The 21,339-nt window shown below is 34.4% G+C and overlaps 1 protein-coding gene across 1 annotated transcript in view; it reads left to right on the plus strand.

Moving 5' to 3' along the window:
• Window positions 1-21,339, plus strand: part of DPP10 (dipeptidyl peptidase like 10) — a 599,711-nt gene that overhangs the window by 132,238 nt on the left and 446,134 nt on the right. The window contains exon 2 of the mRNA XM_055316192.1: window positions 14,315-14,429. Coding sequence (XP_055172167.1) covers window positions 14,315-14,429 — 115 coding nt within the window. The remainder of the gene's footprint in view (window positions 1-14,314; window positions 14,430-21,339) is intronic.

Consider the following 21,339-nt stretch of genomic DNA (forward strand, 5'->3'; position numbering starts at 1 on the left):
TTCATTAAGACTTTACAGTAGTCTTAAAACTGTCTGTTTCAAAAGGACCTACTTTTCCTTACTCATTGACAGTTAATACAAACAATTGCACATAGTTTTTTTTTTTTATTATTCAAATTCGAGAGAGATCATTACAAAACTTAAGTGGATGCATATTGAATAGTTTATGAACAGTTTTCACTGGCATTATTTCCTGGAGGGCTCACAAATATATACAAGTTGGTAATATCACCTCTATTTTATGTGTGAACAAAGTGAGGCTGTATCTCATCTGGTAGATTGGAAAGTGGGAATGGGTTTTGTGGCATATTTGATGCATCAGATAATTCCCGATTGCATTATTTGGACATACACTGCTATTTCTGTTTGGTGCCTAAGAAAATGAAAGCTTTACCTTAAATCACACAAGTAATTATTAATGTAGGCAGACTAGGCTACTCGGTTTACTATTTTCCATCCCTCTACAATGAATATTTCTCATAAGACATAGATAATCTATTGTCAAGTTAGTTTTATATCACACATTAATATAAAATTAGTTTTAAAATAGTATTAAAAATTAAGAATTTAAATTCGGAAAGGACCTTCAAAGTAAAGATAAAAATTATGTATTAAGCCCCCAAATGGTTTCTTAATTGGTTACGTTCATATATCCCATAAACATGGGTACAAAAAACTGCAAGGGGCAATGCAATATTATGAGCAATGACTAGATTCTTTCCTGTGCATAGGCAAGAGGTTAAAGTACTAAAACTTTGGGAAGACTGAACCTTCTCATTTCCTGAAATCTGGTTCAAGGATCGGATTGTTTGACCTGTTAGCAATTCATGTGGGTAATCAACCATAGAACTTTAGGGCTATTGATCCAGTTTATAGATCACTGAGATTCTTTTAGTGATCTTGAACCACAAACATTCAGCCCCTGAGATGAGTTGATGGCTACATTCCTGGAATGTCTCTTCTCCTTAGATTTCAGATGAAGATAACTAGTTCAGCTCCTAGTTTCCATGTGGTCTTTAATTCCTCAAGATTAAAGACGCTGTTCTTAATTCTTAGAGCATAAATCTGAGCATAGTGCTTCAATCTAAATATTTTTTGGCTATTTACCATCTGCTGTACTAGGTCTTGAGGATACAAAGATAAATATGAAATGATCTCTGACAAAGTACAACTCATTTGAGACTAAAACTTGTTTTGCTTCCTAGAGCGAGTAAGTAGATAATTGGAGTTTGAAATCTTGATGTACTGGCTACAAAGCCACTAAGTCCTAATGCTTCCACAAAATTCCTCTGAGACTAAGATGGATCATTTTAGCAGTTCCAAAACTATACCACTTCAGAGTTTAATTTCTGTGGTCAGCTTCTCAGGCTTACTGTGCCAAGGAAAGATGCACAGGAATTGTTGAGGGTTTGTTGCAATAACAATTGCTTAGCCTTTCCACAGAAACTTACTAGGTCTGTAGTGCTGAGTAATTTTTATTCCTATAATCTCATAGGTGACACTGACCATTATTTGCGTAGCTCTGACCTTGGGGAATGTTTGTCAAACTTTAGCATAGAATGGAATAATCTGGAAGGCTTGTTAAAATAAATTATTGGGCTTGCTCTAGCCATGGTGAGTCACAAGGTATGGGGTGGGACTGAATAGTTTTTATTTACAATAAGCTTTCAGATCCTGCTGGGGAGCATCTAAAGGTCAACTCTACACTGCGGGTTCTTGGACTGCACTGAGCTAAGGAACTATCTAAATAGATCAACAGAAGCAACCTACTAAGAATCCCAAATTTAAAACATGTAAAACCTTTGATCAAAATAGGTACTTCAACAAAAAAAAATAGGTATTTCACTTACCATGGAGCTCTCCTCAACAGTGCAGTAGAAAAAAGTGACAGACTGTGAATGGCATGAATCTAATGGACGGTGTTAAGAAGCAGTAAGTACTATTAAGTGACAGCTGATTGTGATACGTAAGATGTTATCCCTACAGAAGGAATTATAGGATGCTTGAAGGATACAGTGATAATGTGTAGCAATCTGCCTACTTCGAGATCGAGTTTTTTTTTTCTTTTAAAAATAGCTTGTCCATTCATTTTCTTTTTAACATTGACATATAAAATTGCTAGAAAATTTGAATGATGAAAAAGTGGAATTGGACTATCACTAGAAATACTGTTCATGGAGAGCAAAAGAGAGGAGTCAGGGCCAAGAGCTGGGGAATTCTAAAGTTTAGAACTAAGTCTGAGAAGAAATCAGTAAAGAAAAGGGAGAAGTAGCCATAATTTTGACGCTGGAGGATTCAGAAAACAAACAAACAAAAACAGGAGAATGTGGTGTCCTAGAAACCAAGAAAATATTTTCCTGGGAGGATTTAACGGTTGATGAGGGAGAATGTTGCTAAGAAGCCATGTAAGAAAACAGAGAAATTGTCTGATTTGGCACTCTAGAGATCGTGTAGACATCTAATTTGAATGTTGTCTGAAACCCCAACCCTAGAAGGTATAATGAGAAAATGGATTATCAAAAATGAATAATTCTATGTGTTTGTGTTTATCCATTGTTTTTCTTTGTTTCTAAACCTTTTATTAATGTCACACTTTTTTTCTTTAGAGCAGATTTAGCTTACCTTTCAAGATCTCGATTCTGTCATTATTTTTCTTTGTTTTAAAATTATTCTATTCTCATGTGATAATATTTCCATATGAACTTTAAGATCGTTTTATTAGTTTAAGAAAACAGAGTTCTGTTAGGATTTTTATTGGAATTCCTTTCAATTTTTTGGTTAATCTAAAAAAATGAACATATTTACCATATTGAATTTTCTTTACCAGGAATTCAGTGATTCCCTTCATCTTTTAAGTGGTGATAAATCCTCCAGTAAAATCTTGTGGTTTTCTTTCTTTGGACACTATAACTTTCTAACGTAATGTAATACATATCTTGCTATTATGAATCTGCTGTTATCTACATTTTTAAAACTGTGGCAAAATATGTATAACAAAAATTCCCATTTTAATAATTTTAAGATGTATATTTCTATATTAAATATATTCACATTCTTGTGCAACCATCGCCACTATCCATCTCCAGAACTTCTTATCTTCTTAGAATAAAACTCTGTATACACTTAGCAGTAGCTCCTTCTTTCCTCCTCTTCCCCAGCCCCTGGTAGGCATCATTCTAATTTCTATCTCTATGAACCTGACTGTTCTAGGTAACGTTTATAAATACTTGTATAACTGGAATCCTATATTTAACCTTTTGTGACTGTCTTTTTTCACTTAGAATAATGTTTCCAAGGTTCATCTGTGTTGTAGCATGTGTCAGAATTTCCTTTCTCTTTAAGGATGAATAATATTTCATTGTATGTATATAATATATTTTAGTTTTCCTTTCCATTGATGGGCAATCAGGTTGCTTCCACTTTCTGGTTATCGTGAATAATACTGCCGTGACCATGAATGTGGAAATATCTTTTCGGATCAGACTTATTATAGCTCCCTTAATTTCTCTTCGGTTACTGTTCACAGGGGATGTCTTTTCATCCTTTTGATTTCATCTCAGGTGTGTCCTTAGATCCAAAGAGAGTCTTTTGTAAACAGCATATAGTTGAATCCTGTTCTTTTTGTATCCCTTCTTATCCATTTTGCTAATCTGTTTTTGATTGAGGGCACTTGATCCCTTTACTCTAAAAATAATTACTCAGGGAAGGACTTACTGTTGTTTGTTTTTTTCTATGCCCTATAGTTTTTTGTACCTCATTTCCTTTTTTACTACTTTATTTGTTTAGTTGTGTTTAGTTGAGGTATTTTGATCCCCTTCTCATTTCCATTTGTGTAAATTATAAAGATTTTTTTTTTTTGTGGTTATCATGGTGATTATATGTAACATCCAAAAATTACAACAGGGGATGCCTGGGTGGCTCAGTGGTTGAGCATCTGCCTTCGGCTCAGGTTGTGATCCCAGGTTCCTGGGATCAAGTCCCACATCGGGCCCCTGGTAGGGAGCCTGCTTCTCCCTCTGCCTATGTTTCTGCCTCTCTCTCTCTCTGTGTCTCTCATGAATAAATAAAATCTTAAAAAAAATTACAACAGTCTAGTTTAAATGAATACCAACTTAACATCAGTTGCATACAAAAAGTCTTTTATAGTACTATCCTTCCTAGGTTATTAGTGTTATAAATTACATCTTTTTATTATGTATTTATAACCTAAACTTATAATTATTTTTATATTTTTATTATTTAGATCCTGTGGAAGCCTAAAATGTGGAGTTAGGAGCCAACATTATTACAATAATGCTGTTTTTTTTTTTTTTTTTGTATAATTGTCTTCATATTTACCATTATGGAAGAAGTTTGTATTTTCATATGGTTTCAAGTTACTGCCCAGCATTTTAATTTCAAATTAGACTCCCTTTAGCATTTTGGGTAGGGTAAGTCTAGTGGCAATAAGCTTCCTTATGTTTGTCTGGAATATCTTAATGTCTTTCTCTTTTTCAAAGGATAGTTTTGCTTAACGTAGAATTATTGGTTGATTTTTGTTTTCCTTTCAGCGCTTTTAATATATCATCCTGCTGTCTCTGGCCTGCAAGGTTTCTGCTGAGACAGCCTCTGATAATCTTATTGTAGATACTTGTAAGCAACGAGTCCCTTTTCTCTTTATTCTTTCAAGATTCTCTTCTTGTCTTTGGCTTTTGGTAGTTTGATTATATGTCTAAATGTGGGGCTCTGTGTTTATTCTGCCTGGAGTTCATTTGTGCTTTTCTGTTTTTTGTGTTTTGATATGCATGTCTTTTCTCAAATCTAGAAAGTTTTAGTCATTATTTATTTAAATAAGCTTTCTGATCCCTTCTGTCTTTCTTCTCCTTCTGAGATTCCCATAATGTATTTATTGATTCATTGAGTGGTATCCATTAAGTCCCTTGGTTTCTGTTCAGTTCTCTTCATTCTTTTTTTTCTTTTTTTTCTTTTCTTTCTTTTTTTTTTTTTTTTTTTTTTGCTTTTTGCTCTTCAGACTTAATAATTTCAAATGACCAGTCTTCACTGATATTTTTTTTTTTCTTCTGCTGATTGAATCTGGAGTTGAACCCTTTTAATGAGTTTTTTTCAATTATTTTTCCAAGCCAGAATTTCTAGATTTTTTAGCAATAATTTCTGTAGTTTTATTAATATTTATATTTGGCTTATACTGATTTCCTTTAGTTCTTTGAGCATATTTCAGACAGCTGTTTTAAGGTCTTTCTCTAGTAATTTTGAAGCCTTTGTTATTTCACAGTGCAATTCAGAAAAGTTGCTTTGTTCCTTTCAGTGGACTATTTTCCCTGATTGTTTCTATCCCTTTTGCTGAAAATTGGGAATTTGAAAATATTAGCACCTCTCTCAGTCTTTATAGTCTGGCTCTGTGCAGAGGAAGATGGTCACTAACTACTACAGAGAGAAGGCTCAAGATCTTCTTAGATCTTTATGCAGCATTTGTCTTCCTTACATTTGTGTGTGCATTTTCCCTCCAAATTCCCCTGTATATATGGATATTTTTAAATGTTTTAATTTCCCCAAAAGTTTCATCCCTGTTTTTTTCTTGAGGCCTTAGGTATTCTACTATGTTCCTCTGTCATTTTTTCTTGCCATGTTCTGCATGTCTGTTCCACATAGTTTCCATGCACCATGGAAACTATCACTGCCCTCTAGGTCTTCCAACCTGAGACCCAATCTATGTAGCCATTCTCACTGATCTCCAAGTCAAGCAAGACAAAAATGAGTCCTTCTGGTAGCCCACAGACAGGCTAGATGGTACAAACAAGTTCCATTGATTTCCTTCCATTTGAGGGAAAAAACTGGGATTGGGCTATGTCCTCTTGACCATGCTCCACTATGTAGGAGGCAGGAGGAAGGTAGGGAATTAAAGAACGCCATGAAATTCCTTTTTGAATGTAGTCTTGATTGGACTTGTGCTCAATTGCTGCAGATCCTTAACTGGTTTGAAGAGCGCCCACAAATTATTCCAGTCTGCAGTTGTTTACTTGATGTTTATGCGGGGAGAATGAGAGCCTGGAGCTTCTTAGTTTGCCATCTTTCTCATATCAGATCAGGGTTTTTGTTTTCATTTTGTTTTGTTTTAAATGCTATATTTTTAAGTTGTGGTTTTGAATTATAAACATGTCCAGAGTCACAGATACTCAGGCAACCCATAAATCATAATAGAAATTTAAAACTATTACTACATAATATATTGATGATAGCCATTATCTTTGTTTTTTAATTTAATGGTGGTCTATCTAGGAGTGTGTCACCAACATCATAATTATTGAGGAGAGATAAATGTCATAGTATTACTAAGATAATTGCTAGTTCTTTCATAAACAAATTAATGGTGAACAAATAAAAACAAATCAGATTTTTAAAAAAGTAAGGCAAATAGCAATAAAAGATCCTATTTTGCTTATCTAACAAGCTCCCAGGTGATGGTAATGGTATTGTCTGTAGTTCACACTATGAGTAGCACTGACTCAACACTGCTTCATGTACATTGACAGCACAAAACTATAACAAGCATAATTTTGAAGAATATATAACTTGTGATCATTTACCAAAAATATAGACTTAGCATAGAGTCCTCTAATCAGAGAAGCATGATGAATGAGAAAATCATGAATGGCCATGAATATAATGGGAAATTTTCAGAAGTGGCAGGCATTATAAATATTAACTGCAAATTAGAAATGAGACACCATCTCTATGATTCTGTTTTTATTGATATTCTTAATATGTTGTAGGAAACTATGGCTGTATCTCCTAATATTGGATCATGTTTCATAATATTTAATGATTATTTTATTAAGCCTCTGCATCTAATTCACTAAAATTTTATTTGATAAATTGTCATATATATTTATTTAAATTTTAAAATTTCTTTATGTGCTATAGTTTTTAGACATAGTATTGAGACAATGTAGGAACTTAATAAAATTTAGAAATTTTTCCTACTTTTTCAGTACACTCCAAAATGTTATAAATTGGTAAAGGAATTATCTGTTCCTTGGAGGCAGAGTCTATGGTCCTCTGTTCTGGGGGAGATCCCTAAAAATCCTCACAATTTTGTTTATTGGGCTGTTCCATTTTGTAAATGTTGTCAATTATTTTTGCTATAAAGAAAAGTGCACACTCTGTTGAATTCCTAAATACCTAAGTCTGTATTTTTATGTGCACTTCACACTTTAAAAAACTCCTGTGATTCCTTTTTTCAATCCAGATTTTGCATAGTCATATAATCTCAGCACAACTAGCACCTCATTTTTTACAAAATGCTGATTGGGGTGTTCAAAGCAAATTTTTTTATTTCAATAAGGAAATCGAAACTTCTCCCCTCATTTCCCATACAAAAAATTTGTAATTTCCTGCTTTATCTTTAGTTGCATAACCTAATATTACATTGGTGGTTAGCAAACTCTTCATTAGAGTTTATGCTCTTTGGGGACAGTTCTTATTTTAATTTGTATTCCTAGCTGCATGTAGTGTAATATCTTATACACTAAAATATTCCAGTATATTTTGTTAAATAGGATTGTTTAAAGATAATTGGCTAACTGTTGAATCCCTGTATCTCAAGGTTTTTCAAGCCAAACTCATTTAAACCTTTCTTAGGAATGATATAAAAGTATTTTTCACCATTTTGGAATTTTTCCAAGGTATCTGTAAGACTCTTAACTCTAACATGCTGTGTTCTAATATCATTAAATAATATAGAACATTTGAAAGTATTTTAAATTTAATTAAGGTATTTTCTAATTATTCAGTATAAAAGTCTGGATTATTTCTAAGCTATTTATAGTTGAGAATTTGAACACACGTGTAAAGTAAAATTATTCAAATAAAAATAATCCAAACTTGTGAGCTATTTAACCAAAAATGAAGTGGTGGAATGTGTTGTCCATGGTTTTGTTTTGTTTTGTTTAACTTAAGGAACTTACCTGAATTCATTTAAAAAAATATTAACAGTCTGTTTTTGTGAAAACTTTAACATATCAGAGGGTTTTGAAATAATAAGTACAGTTAGGGGATAAAATAAAAGTGAAGACCTGAGTTTTTGGATGGTTGGTATGGTTGTGTTGAGAACCAAACTAAGAATCAATGCATTAAATAATAACACTCTAAGCCCGGAAATCTAAGTTCAACCTTTTCAAGTAGCAGTAAAGATATTTTAAAGAACCTTCTCTATGATTCTCTGAAAGTAGACATGTGGTAGAAGAAAATCTATTTTTATTAAAATACACTCACATCTAATCTACAGGCATAATTTAACATGATTTTTCCCCTTGAATCTTCCTCTAAATGTTATCACTTTTTGAGACTATTTTAATATATAGACGGATCATATTTCTTCTCATGGTGCATATGGCAGTGAATACATTGCAGTTCTCTAAAGGGAAGTACAAGTGGAATATTATAGGTTTAAAAAGCCCTCAAATTTTGGTAACCTTTATTTTTTTTTAAGAAAATAGAATCATTTTGCCTGTTTTCCCTTATTTCACTAAATGAAATGATATATAAATCCTGTTCGTTGCTTATGCATTTTGCTTATGATTTCCAGCACCTTTTTCTTTGCACTTGAACAAATAAAAAAAATGCATTTGGATTTCAATAAACTCTGTTTGTAGTGGACAACCTTGTCTTATAAATTTAACTCTTCTCTGGAAGATGATGAGTAGATAGGTAGATGCAAAATGAGTAGCTAGGTTACAGATCCAGTTCCCCTCTAGCACCAACATTGTCTCTAGACAATCACAGCACTGAAAATTATCTGGAATTGTACACAGGTCTTTCAACTGATACATCTCTCCCTGGAGGGCTGATTTATAAGCAGCTTTATATATGGATTATTACCTGTTTGTCTTTGTGACTTTGAAGGTACCCTCAAGCCCATCCTGGGAATAAAATTTCCTAGCATTGACTCTGTTCTGCTTCCAGAGCATCCAGATACCTCACTGCAAACTTCTTAGTATGTTTTCTCAGGTTGCTGCACAGCTCCATACCTGTGCTGTGGACCTGGCATGTGCACTTGATTGGGTTTCAGGTGTTGGTTTGTAGGAAGTCATTGAAATGCAAAGTCAATTGGAACCACTTCCCACAGCAATAGAAATTATCAAGTTTGTTGAAAAGGAAGTTAACTTGAAGATTGGCAACTGCATTTTGGAAAGCTAGCATCAGATAAAGGAGGCTAAAAATAATCCCAGTCAAATTGATCTTTAGCAAGTCAGTACATTTTAAAAGTTTGCCATTAATATGTATTTGACTAATGGTACTGTACCTCCATCCCCTTTTGGATTTCCATTTATTCTACTCAATTAATGGGGCAATTATTTTCTAAGCACATAATAAAAGAACCAGAGGTTGTTAAGTGGTCTAAGTAATCTAAAGTTGTCATTCTTACTTTAAGCAGATAGTGACTTTGACAGTGATATGATGGCTTTAATATACAGCTTTAAGCATTATCATCAGAACCACTGTCACCATCATCATTATATTTATCATATCTGCTATCATTCATTCATTCATTTAAAAATTATCTATAACATACCTAGTATGTGCCAAATATCGTTCACACTGCTAGGGATATAGCAGATGAACTACCCTAATGACACCATGAAGTTTCTATTCTGCAGAGCTGAGAAAGATAGAATGAACATTTAAATGCCTTAATATATGTATATATATATATATATATATATATATATATATATACTTAACTAGCTTAATATATTATTATAGATACATGATTAAATAGGACATGTGATATGCCTAAAATGATAATGCTGGAAGAAAAAAGAACGACTAGTGAGAGGTTATAAGTGATGTGAAATGTTATTTCAGGAAAGAGGATTTGAAATGAGACTTTAATGTAGCGAGTGATCTACATTAAGTGTGTTGAGGAAGAACATTCCAAGCAATTCATTTAATGTGAACCTTATTGTACCGAAGAGTTTTGTTGAATAATTGGTTTTAATACTCACATTTAAAAATAATTATATTATTATTCTATTTGTTCAGCTAAAACAAACCAAAAAAAATAAAAAAAATGCATCTTTGCAATCTCACAGCTCCTAAGTAGTAGAGGTGGATTCAGTCTATTGGTATTTTAGGCATTTTTTTTTTCAAAGGAAGGGAAATCATATTTGGGTTGCATAATTAGGTGAGATTCCCTGGAGGAGAGCCATTAGAGGTTGTTGAATGATTGGCAGGGCCTCTAAGTAGAGGCATGCTAAAGGGATTGGTTGGGGAAGAATTAGGAAGGAAGGTGATGTGAAGGTTGAAGCATTTGAGACATATGTGCCAAATGGTAATCAGAGCTGTTTAGGGTTGTGTTCTTTTTCAAAAGGGATCAAGCTGGATGAGGAAACTGGAGCTTGGCTATAGACAATTGTTATGCTAAATTCTTTCATTTGCATTTGATTCTTTAGATAGTATAGGGACATTAAAGGATTTTATAGAATAAAGTGACATAAGTAAAACCATGCTTTAGAAATAGTGCCATGGTAATAGAATCTAAGATGGATAGAAAAGAAGGAATTATATTAGGAGCTCATTAAAGTCTGCAGTTCCTAAACAGATGTGTAGCCACCTTGGGTATTGATGAGTCATCTTAAAGGAGGCACACATTCTTACATGCATCACTTTATGAACAGAAGTTTTGTTTTTTTGTTGTTGTTATTTTGTTTTGTTTTTTTACTCAAATGTGTTTTACCATTTTAAAAATGGTGTATTTTCTCAGTCTGCCATGACTGGGAAAATATAAATTTATTTGAAACCATTACAGAATTTGGAATAGCTTTTATTTAATTGTGAATGTTGTTAAATAAAAAGTAATAAAGTACAACTATTATTATGCTGGGGTCCAAATCGACCTTCAATTCATTGATTTGTTTATTGATTCATACATTTATCCTTGGCATATTTATCTTTAGAACAACATATTAAAGTGGTTAAGATCCAGAGTTTATGGACTGGCCCATGAGATCTTCCATTTGAACAGTCGGTGGATTTTTAATTAATCTCTCTGAATCCCATTTTTCTCATCTGCAAATCTATCAAAATAATAGTAATCTCACCTGATTTTTTTAAAAGATGTAATTTATTTATTCATGAGAGGCACAGAGAGAGGCGGGGGAAGGGGCAGAGAAATAGAGGGAAAAGCAGGCTCCATGCAGGGAGCCCAGTGTGGTACTCCATCCCAGTATTCCAGGATCATGCCCTGAATCGAAGGCAGATGTTCAACCACTGAGCCACCCAAGCATCCCTCTCACCTGATTTTTATGAGGATTGTGAGATACTATGAATATAAAGTGATGAGGGAACACACAGGGCTAGCTGGGGACAAAGTAGAAGCTACGGGTGGCACAATGACAGGTCCTTGAAACAGGCAGAGGGATGTTCCTCTATGGATTCAATTGTCTTGATGTTACTTCTTTGCTAAGGGTAAAAGGCAATCTTAGCTGATCCCCCAGGATCCGGTAAGTCTACTTGAACATATAAAAATTCCTTTAGATATTTCCTTTATCTCTACCCCCAAGATATGTATTGGAAATCATTCTCTGAGCACATGGCCCACCGATATACATCTGAAGGGTCTCATGACTAAGGTTTTATTAGACAGCAATAAATGACCTCAACAATAGCTAGCCCCCTCAAGGTCCTGGAAACTTTGCTTCCAAAATTCCTTAGAAAGTATGCTATCCCCAAACCCCTCCCAACTCCCAGGTATATTATCAGCCACCCCTCACAGGTCCAGGGCAGCAGCTCTTTCTGCCCACAGGTCCATTCCTGTGCTTTAATAAAACCGTCATTTTGCGTCAAAGATGTCTCAAGAATTCTACTATCTTGGTCGTCAGCTCTGGCCTTCACCCCACAAATTTCACCTACATTCCAAAACTTCATCATAAAGTATTCAGTATAGTAAGATATCTAAAGTATTATTACTGTTAGACAACATTTGGTAGACATTACATGGTTACATCTTATTCAAAAACTGAAAAGTATACTCAAGTCATTTCTTTAATAATTTGCCTTGTATTCAAGTGTATGGTACCTGCTGATAACTAATTTGGGAAAGCATACCCTGACTGCCCCCATTAATCACTATCTTGAGACTGTAAAACTCCTGTCCTCCCTCTATATTCCAATGAAGAAAAATATACAAAAAAACATGTTGTTGAGTGTTCAAGGTCAGAGGCTCTGGGGCTGACCAAACAGGAGCATCTCCTTTGTAACAATGAGTGTCTAGATGGCAGGCTTTGGTCTCCTTTAGGGCTCTGGCCATGTAGGGAGGGAGAGGCAACAGATAGTTGCTAAGATAAGCTGTTGTGGTATAAAAACATGCTGCATGTAGATCCCTGCAGTGTATGCTTGTCTAGTTGGCCATTCCTGGATTTCCTGTATGTAAGTTTCCCCAATAAACCTAAGTCTCTATCACTGTCTCTGGGTCTTGTCTTTGGCCTTATGGGACTATCACTCACCCTAGGTTTAGAGTCTGTTGATGTGCATCTGCATATCAAGGAACAGGGAATCAAGATCAGAATCAGTATATTTAAAATTATAATTTATCTTGATTCTTTTTTTGAAGTGAGACATCAGTTGTATTTGCTTATGCATTTGACCCTTGAACAATGTGGAGGTTAAGGACACCAACCCCAGCGTAGTCACAAACCCATTTATAACTTTTAATTCCCAGAACATAGCTATTTATAGCCTACTGTTGAACAGAAGCCTTACCAGTAACAATAAATAGTTAATTGATGCATATTTTGTTATATGTACTATATGCAGTATTCTTAGAATAAAGTAAGCTTGAGAAAAGAAAATGTCGTTAAGAAAATAATAAGGAAGAGAAAACACATTTATAGTACTAGACTATAAATATCCGTATTTTTAAGTGGACTTACACAGGTCACGTATCAATGGAGATTCTAACCAAAATGCAAGAGAAATAGAGGTATTGGATAATGAGCATTAATAAGCCTGAAAAAGAAGTATGAAGACAGTTATGTTAAAAAGAGAGTAGAATTGACTGCTGCTGGATTTGGTTCATCAGACTGAAAGACAAAGCAGTTGATCTGAGAAAGGGAAAAACAAGAACAAAAAGAACAAAATACCTTCCATGCATGTTCTCTTCTTGCATTTATTTAGGATCTTGTTCTGTATGTCCAAAGTGTTTATGGCAGAATTGAATGCCAACATCACTGTATGAAAATTTGCTCAATGTTTTAATCTGTGAGTCACAGGAATCCATTTCTAATTTATTAAATGTTTGCTATTCTATTTATCTTTGTTTAAAGCAGGGCTGCTCTATGGCTTGTTGAGTGATTTGTGCACACACAAGGAGCTGGATACCCTTATGTTTTGTTTCATTTGTCTTCAAATCATTTAGCTAGTTTTGAATAAAGACTTTGTTGGGAAGGAGGAAAAGAAGCTGGAAGATGGGGTAAGAAGAAAGAAAGGAGAGATTCAGTGTTTTTTAAACTTCATTGCAAAGAAAATCTGGCATTCATTTTAATTCAGTGTGGTGTTTGCTTTGCTTTGGTGAATTATGCTCACACATTTCTAGTCAACAGGGTAGAACACAGATCATCTGAAAAATGAAAAGCTTTACTCTATTGTGAGAGATGTTCGAGTTTATCCTTCTCCATCAATCTTATCTCCTTGCCAATATTAGGCATGCTGCCTAGGGAGAGGATGCTATCAACCATTGATATAGAAGCACTCATTTAATTTAGTTACTACATCCTGTTGATTTTTATGAGTGGTGGGGGAGCTGTTTAAAAAGGACCCGTTGTGTTGACAGATGTGCCCTGCTCTGCAGCAAGGGGCATTTTGAATGATTTTCCCATCTCAGATCTTTTTCCCCACTAGCCAGTGAGAAAAGTAGTCCACAGTGCTTAGGAAATATTTGTATCTAAATATTTATTGTAGGTTCTATTGTAGTAAGAAAAAATGTAGGTAGGTACACTTTATTTCCATAATTATGTTGCAGAGTATTTTGGCTATTGTCCTAGTGTTTAAAGTCAATGCATTTTAACACCATCTACATCTTGGACAGCAGGCAAAAAGCTCTGTTGGTTTATCTCTTAGAAAAAAGAGATTACCCCCCAAAAGATAGCCATTTATAATATATGCACCTTAGAATATTTAAGTGAGCTGTTGAAGAGGAAAAGGATCCTAATCAGCTTTCACACTGCGATTGTGCCATGCACTGAATCATTCCTTTATGAATACATTTCTTTTGGAGCATGTATAATTATGAACCTTTTTATTTTTTCTATCTCGGTAGGAACTGGGAAGTAACAGCCCTCCACAGAGAAACTGGAAGGGAATTGCTATTGCCCTGCTGGTGATTTTAGTTGTATGCTCACTCATCACTATGTCAGTCATCCTCTTAACCCCAGGTAATCTGTCTTTATTCCTCTCTTATGATGGTATTGTGGATGATAATTTCACATTCAAATGCCTTAAGAGGGTAGCCATATGTGGTATCTTAAGACACATTAGCATTGGTTGGAATAAAAAAAATGCATAACCAGACATTTTGCAAATGGCACAGTAATTTTGTGGTTCAACTCTCATGTAAAATATTTTTGGAAAATGAATTGTAAAATATATACATTGAGAATGCCAAAGAGATGTTTAGTCTCCATTGCTGCTTGGAGACTCACTATGTTAGTCGGTTAATAAATTCAGGGGACTTTTGACTTTTATTGTGCATTGAAGATAAGGGAGTAGAGTCTGGAAGTCCCCATATGGAGGTGATAGCTCAAGTGTAATGAGGGTGGTGAGGGAGCATTTGAGAGACAGAGTTTGATCAAAAGAGAGTGAGCTAAGCCTGTACATGCTTGTTTCCTCTATTTCTTTCTTAAAATTTTAATATTCCCAGTCTCCCCTTTGTCTAAAGAACATCGCCAAATTGCCCTTGCAATGATCTTTAAACTGTGTCATTTATATTAAGGAATTTAACACTAATATATAAATTAGCAGTAGGCTTAATTCTTCTTTGGGGATTATTTCAGTACCCAGAAGTTTTACTGCTCTTTAGTAGGTGCTAATATTGGAAGACAGACAAAGGCTTCTGACTTTTAAAAACTCTCCAAAATGTCTTCTGGGAACAAATGCATTTGGCATGCTGCTACGCCCACCCAACTAGCTTTCTCAGAGACTGGACACACATAGATTACTCAGGAGTCTAAAAAATAGTCATTTTTAGGATAGGATTAAGCTATTCCCCATATCAACTGATATAATGAAGCTACAGCCTATAGTTGAATAATACGTATTTACACTTCAGTTCTTGCCCCACTTTTGTTATTTACAAGCCCTTAAACAGGTTAAGCTTATTTTCCTATGAACAAAATGGGATTAACAATAATAGCTCTCTTTCAAAGTTAGTCAACTAATTATAGTGACTAATTATACAAATGACAATATCAATTGTTCCAATGTGGTACTTTGTGAAATGTATCATCTCTGTAAAAATATTGTTTTAAAAATGTGTAAATTGCCAAAAATAGTTTGTAATTGTGATTTAACATGAAGAGATTGAATATGAAATTAAGGGAATCAGGAGGAAGGAAAGGGGAGAGAAAGAGAATTAGAAAAAGATAAGAAGGAAAGAAGGGAAGGAAAGAAAAGAAAAGAAAGAAAGTAAAAACTTCCTTGATAAGAAATGACTTATCCAACATTCTCTGTAGGTACCCTGTCTTAACTGTCTCCTATGTACATCTGTCATACAGCCTAACTGAGCAATGTGATGGCTCTAAGTTGCTGAAGAATGCCAAGAATCATTGTTAAAGGAAGATAAGCATATATTCAACATAGTGTTCCGCTTAAGGAATTTTATTTTAATTATTAAAAAAAATGAATGGCTTGGGTATACTGCGTTCTACTGGGGACTGTTAAACAAATGGAGAAATTGATGCCCTGATGCCCGTGTGTATATTTCTCTTGATCTTTCTTTCATCTGATTATAGTAACTTTTCCCACTGTTTCATTCTCTCAGATTTTCTTGTTACCCTCTGAGGCCATCATAATACTTTGGGGTCTTTTGGGTGTTTGGTATCACAAGGCCTTATAGAGTTGGCCATTGACTAAATTAAACTTCCTCTACCCAGCTATTTCCATGTTGTCCAATATAAAAAGAGAGTATGATCGGAATCACTTTGTTATGCACTTATTCATTTATTAATACAAGGACTTTTGGCAAGACACACCTTGGTTTGGGTTCTGAATCTATAATTTCCAGGTTTTCTGAAATTGGCCAATTATTTAACCTTGTTCATTATTTCATTCAGCTGTAAAATGGGTACAACACATAGTGCCAAATTTCTACTGTTATTACAAGGGACAGATGACATGAAATAATTCAAGTGTTTGGTATAGTGTCTAGCCCTGCTGTTCCTATTCCTTTTATTATTGCTAGTATTCAGTACTTACCACCAGACACAATGCCCAACCCTGTGTTACTTGAGGGAGATTTCTAAGAAAAAACATAAAGTCTCTTCAGAATATATATCTGTGATTTCAATTTTGGATTATGGCAGATAGAAAAGAACTAAATATTTAGTCTGGAGTGAGTCTTTCAGTGGTCTGTTGGTTCATTTATCAATAAATAATTATAGAATTCTTACTACATTCTAGTTGCTATGGGTTATTGGTCTTGCTTTCTCCTATTTTATATCCATCACCTCAAATCCCTTTTCCCTAATGACATAAACACATAATGACCACACATCCTAAACCCAAAGACTTAATTTCATGTGAATTAGTCATATGAATGGACATATAAATAATTATATAGATTTATAGTTTAAGTGCATTTAGCATGCTACATGTTCAGAGGTCTGTGGTTTTTACTGTTATTTTTTCAAGAATATTATGATATGAAAAATAAAGGTTGGTATGTTGGAGTGGAAAAAGTGTTGCTAAGGGAAACAGTTAAACTGCATTGTGCATTCTTGGTGTGTAAACTCAAAGCCAGTGGAAACTTAGGAAATTCTAGAAATTGATGAAGTAGGTAGGTGTAATGAGAGTAGTTAGGAGTTTACTTGAGTTATGAACAAGCAAATACAGCCTGGTTACATGGCCTTCATGGTGGGCTCAAACTGAGTAGCTTAGTGAAATAAGGCCAGGAGACTGTTTGCAGCCTAAGACTTACATCATAAGCCTGGAAGCATTCTTAGAAGGTATGTAGTCTTGACTCCCTCATGAAATATGAAAACACCTGAGATTGCTTAATCTAGAAAATATATCGAGACCATTAGTGTAGACTTTTGACTTAGCTGGTGTGTGTGCCTCTGCATGTCTGTGGTCAGACTCTAGTGCTCTAACCACACCATGTCTTCTTCTGACTCTCAGGTTTAAGACTCCTCAGCTGGACTGGAAGAGACCAACAGAGGAAAACCTCCAAATAGAAAGATAATATACTATACCCCCTTCTGTTGTTACCTTTGTCCACCAGTAGTCTCTAAGGCCAACTTAGAACTACTAAGGCAGATGGAAACTTTTAACCAGGAAGGGGGAATCCATGTCATAAGGAGAAACTTCTGATCCAGAAATTTTCAACAAAACACTAGACCTTGAAGATTAAGGCCTGACTCTAGAACAATCCTTCCAATAAGGGTGGGGTCAGAAATCTATATGCCTTTTAAAATTATTTTATTTATTAATCTATTAGAGAGAGCAAGCATGGGAAGGAGCAGAGGGAGAGGGAAAAGCAGGTTCCTGCTGACTGCGTGGTCCCATGTGGGGCTTGATCTCACAACCTTGAGATCATGATCTGATCTGAGCCAAAACCAAACCAAGTGTAGGATACTTAGCCAACTGAGCCACCTTGGTTCCCCTCCATATACTTTTTGTAGCTATAAAATAACCTTAGGCAAATCACTTACCTCATTTGACATCAAGTGTTTCATTGAAGAAGGACATCTTTAGTTTAGTAGACTATGAAGTCTAGTGATCTTTTGAAGTTTATTACAGTTCAAATATCTATGATCTAATATAATATCAATAACAACAATAGCAATAATTATGGATTTTTTGGTAACAAATGTAGCAACAGATTAAATCTGGTGAATTCTTACAGTCTCTTCTATTTTGAAAATATATTTAATGGATTTTTTTTGGGGGGGAGGCAGAGGGAAGAAAGCATATAAAAAGTTATCTAGTCTAAGAAATGATTTAGAAACTGCTTTGCTCAAAATAGCAACACATTTTGGAGGTAAGTGCTAAGGAATGCAAGCCTATAACCAGAGAAACACATGTTCATTGTAATTTTGGTTTGATTGCAAATTTTATTATAGCAGTAATTTGACACAGGTGTCTTAATTTCCAAGATTGTCAGCAACTTCCCTGCCTGGTGAAGAGAAGTCCTAATTATTTTTGAAGAGTGGGTTAACCATTCAAGTATTTCTTTAATAAGTAACTATTTTTGAAAAGAACAAATTATTCACTTCATTTTTTTATTAAAGGGCAGACTTATTTAGATGCATTTATCAAGCTTACATATTTTTTTGTTTGAACTGAATCAGCTTAAAGAGAGCATCCACATTTATTTTCAGAATATGTAACTATAAGATTAATACTTACACTCTACAAATTAGAAACTAGTCTTGCATAGCCATGCATTCACTTTACAGTCTCATATTTTTACTGAACATGTAGAATGAGAATGGTCATGGTCTGGAAGTATTTCATGCAGAATGTAGTTATCCATTTTGATCTGTTTTGAGAGGAGAGACATATTTTATGAGTTAGAATGTAGTAGGTGAAGAATATTCATTAAGCTTTGAATTTGGTTGCCATATTGAGATAGCCACCGGTGTGGACTGTGTGTGGTAACCAATCTTCAGCAACAGTGGCCTGTTGCCCTTTGGTGTCTGTGATCATCCAGTGTCAAAACAGCATCATTGGATTAATTTACTACCATGGCTGACTAAAATCATAAAGCACTGAAATTACGCCTTTATCATTAGCTTTAGCTCCTTCAACAATTTCCCAATCCTTTAGTACCCTCTTTAGGTGAGCATCTTGGGCTGGTCTTTGCAGGTCTATCAGAGTATAAAAGAAAAGAAGCATTCATATATAAGTAATCGGCATTCATGTGTAAGCCATCAGGACTCTGCTAGATCCCACTTAAAGAAGAATTTAATAGGGATGGTCTAGTTTCACTATATGCATGACTTTATTTTCACTTCTAAAAGTATTTCTAATAATAAGAATTTTACACTAGTTTCAGATGTCATGTTGGGAAAGAAATACACATGTTGAGATTACCACTGTGGTGTTAATAGTTAGGTAAATCTTTATGTCAGGTAAGGATTTGATCCATGAAATTATGCTCAAACCATTCACTAGAGCCAAGATTTAAAACTAAGGAAGTGGAGGGAACCAGAGAGATTTTGACAGCCTTAAATCCAGAAAAATAAAACAGAAACTAGAAGCTAATACTTAAGGACATGTATCGGTCTTTGAAGAAATGCCCACTTCCATCTATTTTTCAAAGAAAGTGTATCATCCTATCATTTATTCCTCATGAGACACCAGCTCAAAGAAAAGGCAGTTTTCTAGGTAATACAGCTAAGGCCAGGAGAATTTGGATGACTGAGGTGCCTAATTTGTGAAGAAAGTATTGCAGAGTGAGTGATTACATTGACCTTCACATCAGACTGACTTGAGTTCATGCCCTAGTCTTGATAGGTGCTTGAAAATAAGACTTTGAAGTAAAGGATTCTTTCTTCCTGTTGTCTTACACACCAGGTTTTTAAATAAAGAATGGTTTGACCCTTTGAAAAGAGGCTTACAAAAGATTAATCTGTTCCTATTTATGAAAAAAAAATAATTTTCTAGAAAGCATTTGATAAAATTAAATATTTTATTGGAATGGTGACAGCTGATTAGTTATTGTTATGCAAAAACTCAAAATGAATTTATTCTCATTACTATTATGTTCTACCAGAACAATCGCTCCTGGTGATAGTTAGTTAAAATGTCATGTTATATTATGTTGCAAGCAATCTCTTGGCAGCTGCAATTTAAAAGGTGTCATTTAAGCATCTGACCTGTGTTTTAAAATGTCAAAGCAACAATTAAACCATCCCATAATGCTTTTATGAGAGAGAAATAATGTTTTACAGATTTTAAGATTAGCATTACTCACTTGTAAACATCAACATCAACCAAGATGCAAATTGTTTATTTTATTTTGTTGAATTAAAAAAAGGAGATATGTTGTATTGATAGGCATAAGCTAAATTGTCTCTGCTTGTTTTTCCAAGAACAGCACAGATGAACCCATTTGAATATAGTATTACCCAGGCATAATCAGGTTGCCAAAGTGAAAACAATGACAGATTCTAACAGTTACCCCCTGGATAACATGGCTTATTGTTGCTTTCCTAGTAGATTTATCTCTCATGTTGAATGAAAAATAATTTTCTCTGACATCAATAAGTAGGAGTGTTATATTTGTGTGTCTTTGCTTTACAGTTACATTTACATTTAAGTGAAATCTGATTACTTGTTCTCATCTTTTTGTGTTGTCTAATCAGATAAATACTGGATTTAGTTTATATTATAATATGCTCAGTTTTATAAGTCAGAAAACAATCTGTTTTAATAAGCAACATTTATTAGCTGCTTATTACAAGTTAGATATTGTGCTAAGTGCTTTGCACACACTATTTTATGTATCCTTACACCAATAATGTGAAATAGGTACTGTTAATTTATGCATATTCTACATTATTTGGTTGAGTCGTACAAGATAAAGCAAGTTATATGTCACAGAACTGGAACATGGAAAAGCTGGATCTCTATTTCAGGGCTTTTTGACTCTAGCATGTCTTAACCTTTGAAATATAGGGCAAGATATATCATTGCACCCATGGAAAATATGGATAAGAAACATGTCAAAAAAATGAGCTCTGCTTCATTCTGACCCTGATAGTTTTAGTAAGTGAGTTGATTTTTTGTCTTCTTTAAATGGGATGTATAACAGAGAAGGAATAAGCTGAGGAACGTAAAGGATAAATGGGAAAGGAGTGGCAGCAGTGGGCAATTGAAAATTATGCATATAAATTCTGTATGAATTTTTATTTCAGCTATTATGTTTTTTTGAAACCTCATATACCCATGATAAAATATAAGGACACACTTACTTTTCTAAACCACATTGTACAAAAATTATTTATATTTCACTGTACAGCTTTAAATATTTTGTCATATTTTTTCTTTGAAATATAAATTTAAAAAATATGAGAGCCTGGCCTCTCAAAATCGGGGGCGAGGGTGGGGGGAACCAAGGCAGCT

The sequence above is a fragment of the Nyctereutes procyonoides genome, unplaced genomic scaffold (genome assembly GCF_905146905.1).
Source record: "Nyctereutes procyonoides isolate TBG_1078 unplaced genomic scaffold, NYPRO_anot_genome, whole genome shotgun sequence".
Lineage (NCBI taxonomy): Eukaryota > Metazoa > Chordata > Mammalia > Carnivora > Canidae > Nyctereutes > Nyctereutes procyonoides.